At 33.2% G+C, this 4,405-nt stretch overlaps 1 protein-coding gene across 1 annotated transcript in view; it reads left to right on the forward strand.

Moving 5' to 3' along the window:
- The window catches only part of LOC107750000 (transmembrane emp24 domain-containing protein 6-like), a 4,821-nt gene extending 843 nt beyond the window's left edge, over positions 1-3,978 (forward strand). Inside the window, exons 3-4 of the mRNA XM_016565237.1 lie at positions 3,189-3,346; positions 3,645-3,978. Of these exons, the coding sequence (XP_016420723.1) occupies positions 3,189-3,346; positions 3,645-3,875 (389 nt within the window). The 3' untranslated portion in view covers positions 3,876-3,978. The remainder of the gene's footprint in view (positions 1-3,188; positions 3,347-3,644) is intronic.
- The last annotated feature ends 427 nt before the right edge of the window (positions 3,979-4,405 follow it).

A 4,405-nucleotide genomic window follows, 5' to 3' on the forward strand; every position in this document is an offset into this window, starting at 1 on the left:
GTGTATTTTGGTGTGATTGAGTGGCAGTTTCTCTCTGCAGATGATGAGGTTGCAGTATGTGACAGCATCTGAAATGCACAAATGAGTTTAGAGTTACAATGTGTCTCCTTCCATTTGTTTATGTAAAAACAATTGTTTATGAAGGCCAAAAGTAGTATGTGAGCACTTCACAATGTTATGTTTATGCATAAACCCAAGTAATAATAATAATAATAATAACAATCTAACAATATGGACCATAAATGCAATATATTTGTTACTTACTTAGTGGAGATGGGGAAAAAAGCATCCTTAACTGAACAGAGCTGGTCGCACTTACATGTTCTCTTAAACTAAAAAGAGAAAAAGACATGATTGGTAGGAAACCAGTTCCAATTTGAAAGTTAAAAATTACAGACAATTAAAGAAGAAATGATTTATCTGTTGACAGTGTGTTGACAGTCTCATAACTGATTTTCTGGAGTTCAGTGATCCAACTACACAGACTGTCAACACACTCTTCACTCAGGTAAATTATTTCATTCTTAAATTTAAATACAAATGTAACTTTAAAATTGGAACTGGTTTCCAAACAAACATTATTTTTTCTTTTTTTAGTTTTTTTGGTCATATGTAAGTGTGAGCAGCTCTGTTAAGACGAGGATACTTCTCTCCTCTTCTCAACTAAGTAACAGAGACGTTGAATTTATAATACATATTTAAAAAAAAATATTACATGGGTTTATGCATTTATATATATGCAGTAAAAAAAAAAACACACAAAACACTTTAAATCACTTTTCAGCAGCACATACTGTCCTTTTTTTGTTTGCTATACTTTTGGTCTTCATGAACACAATTGTTTTTACATGAACAAATGGACACACTTTAACTGCCACTCAGTCACACCAAAATGAAGGCATCATAGAGGATTGTGAAGATATTTCACTGGAACTTAGTCTTCATCACATCTATTTTTATTTTATTTTGTGCTTTACTTCTTTATGCATTTATTCATGTTCGATGCCAATTGTCATTTATCAATGCATTCAGCTAATAACTGTTATTAAGAGCACTGACATTTTTGCTACAGTTTCACATGTCAATAAAAAAGTACCTAATTCACACAACATTGCTGTTGTTGTTGTTTTGCTGTAAATCCCTAATAAAGGCTACACTTAAAAGAAAAAGAAAAAAAAAAGACTGTCAAACTCTAACACAAAGAACCATTTCAGCATAAAAGGGAACTTCAGGATGCTAGAACCTTTACTACATATAAAGAACCTTTAAAGAAACATCTTTTTTTTTAGCGTGTGTATATATATATATATATACAGCATATACCCAATTACAGTCAGTAACAACAGAGACTGTTGAAAAGTACATAAAAACAATGCCAGCAAGAATGCAATCTGTTATCAAGGACAAAGGGGGCCATACAAAATATTCATTATTAATCAAATATTCATATTTCTTTCGGTTATTATGTGTGAATAAAGACTATATAGTTATTTCAGTTTGTTATTTGCCTAATAAATGACGATAAAATTGTCAGTTTTAAACAAGTTTTTGACAGATTCCTAAAATATTTGTGTTTTCTCTTTATTATGACAGTGGTCTAATAAATCATACAGTGCTTAACAGATTTATTAGACTGTATTTATTGACTGTAATTGGGCATCTGAATAAAAAATTAAAAAAATAACATGCTTTACTATTTTTTCTGCCTTTCTTGTAAAACAGTAAATTTGAAAATTCTTGGATAACAAAAATAACTATATTTTAGCATTATTTTAGCAAATACTAATGTGCGCAAACCTTACAGTGGCTGGTGGTCCAATAAATGTGTTAAGCACTGTGTGTTCCTATTATAGGCCTAGAGCGAAAAAGCCTCTCGATCGCCCTCTGGAGGAGAAAGAGTCCCTCTTTTTCATAAGTAATAAGTAAATAAGTAAGTGAATAAGTACATAGATAAATAAAAAAGTAAATAAATAATGTCAGGGTGAGTCACTTATACTACAGCTGAATAATATCTGTAATGCCCTTCGAATTTTTATGTACACCTTACAGCTTTCATCTTTTCATCTTTACTCACGTTTTAACTCAGCATTGAAACATGGTGCTTAAAAACAATAAATAACTGTATATTGAATGTAAATGATCTTAACTGTAAAATATATTGTATAATAATCATAATAAAAATTGAAAAAGGTGGAGATTTTACATAGTTTTAGCACAAAGTAGGCCTAGCTAATTAAACTTTTTTTCAAGTCCAGTAAGTATGAGGAATCAAGATGTATTGATGTCAAGATGTATACTTCAGAAATGTTTTCCAGAGCACCTGTGGCCTAACTTGGATTTTCCCAGCTGTAAAGGGCAGAACAAATTTTCGCCACACGTCCGAGTTAATCATCATCAGAAACTTCAGTGCACTCAAACTGAACAGCTCTCCTGTTTCATTTAGCTTATTGCCAAAAATAATTCACATTTGAAATGTTACAGAACGGCTTTTATCTCATTTGGCTTCTGTTATTATTTGGGTTGAGCAACAGTGGAGCGCTGAACGACCCTCATCCAGAGCTCTCTGATCAGGAGCTTTTCTGGGGAGCCGATCAGTATGACTTTTCCATCATGCTGCGTGCTGGAGACCTCCAGTGCTACTGGCACTTTGCTCACTTCAGTGAGCGCTTCTACTTAAACTTCATGGTAAGACAACTTTCTACATGTAAATATTGGTATGGTCTTGAATCCTTCGCATGTTGTAGCTCACTGTGTGTTTGTTCAGGTCCAGCTGGTGACCGGTGTGACTCTGGACAGACATCTCTCTGTGACTGTTAATGCTCCGAGCAGTTTGATAGTCGGCAAAGTTGACGATGCAAGTGGTCAGATTGCCTTCAATGTTAAGGAGACTGGTGAGTCTCTCTTTGATAAGAGTTTTATATCTGCTGCTTGGTTATGAACAGGTTTTTTATTTATTTATGCAAAGTTTATATGGATCATGCAGTGCATGCTAGACACAGAATATTTCACCCAAAAACTAAACATTTATGTTGTTCTGACTTTTATACTGTTATTTGAAACATTAAATTGAAAAATTATACAAAATATTTTTTTAAGTGCCATATTGATGTTCAAGCTCTGAGAAGAATGAATAATAAACAAATAAATAAACAAACACAAACAAATAAATAATTATCTATTTTGTGCAGGTTTTTATCAGATGTGCTTCAGTAATTTCCACAATCGCTTCGGGAGCATGCAGGTTTTCCTGAACTTTGGTGTGTATTACGAGGGACAAAAGGAAGAAGAGAAGAAAAAGAAAGAAGAGGACATGAAACAGATAAATAGTACACTGTCCTTTATTGAGGTAATAAACAACTACATCCAGCAGCAACAAGCACATCCTTACCATGTCACTTCCTATTAATTATCATAACCTCCTCGCCCTTATATTTTAATTATTCATTCATTTCTTTATGGAAATCGATGTGAAATATTTAATCGATTTTTTTTTTTTACAGAAATCACTTTTAAAAAAGGTGTATGTAGTTTTATGCATTTCAGATAATTCCCACCAGCCAACTGAATAAAATTACATTGATCATTTAATTTAATTTTGACATAGTAAGTCCTTGAATGTTCACATTTCTCAAATCTTCATGTAGGAAAGCAGCAGCAGGCTGCAGAGGTTTGTCTTCCACATGTGGCGTCATTATAACTACGAGCGAATGAGACACGGTGCTGATTTCTACCTGCTTCAGTCCAACTCCACTTATGTGAACAGCTGGTCTGCTGTCCAGAGTCTGCTCATCCTCACAGCTGGATACCTGCAGCTCTACTGCCTCAAGAGGCTCTTCAACACCAAACCAGCAGAGGGAGACAAGCCCCGCTGTTAACATCGACACTAAACCTGTCTCTTACTTCAGCCCTACATGAGTATTTTGTTCACTTTTATGTCCCAAGAGTGAATTTAAACTAAAACTAAAACTAAATGATTTCAGTCTTTTCTTTGGTTATTTGAATATTATAGTAAAACTGACTTCCTCATGAATTTGTTCTTGCTTTTCAAATGCTTCTTTGTTATGACTTTCAATGTTAAAATATAAAACATAAACATTATAATAATAACTATTACAATACAATATAATATTCATTAGTCTGATTGTCTCATGATTGTGGCGTCATTTCCACTGAGCAGTTTTCCCCAATAAATAATTTATCAAAGTGGAAAAGCAAGGTAAATATCACTTGTGAGCAGAACATTTTTGAGTAATTTCCAATCAAGCTATAATTTTACTGAATTATGAGAAATGTGTGAAAAATTGTAATTGATTGTGTGAACTCCAAAAACATAATTTTCACCACTGATATTTCAATCACAGAATGATTCTTAACACAATGCATCACTTGAGATTTTCACTGTGGA

Source organism: Sinocyclocheilus rhinocerous, unplaced genomic scaffold (genome assembly GCF_001515625.1).
Source record: "Sinocyclocheilus rhinocerous isolate Xijiao unplaced genomic scaffold, SAMN03320098_v1.1 scaffold121, whole genome shotgun sequence".
Classification (NCBI taxonomy): domain Eukaryota; kingdom Metazoa; phylum Chordata; class Actinopteri; order Cypriniformes; family Cyprinidae; genus Sinocyclocheilus; species Sinocyclocheilus rhinocerous.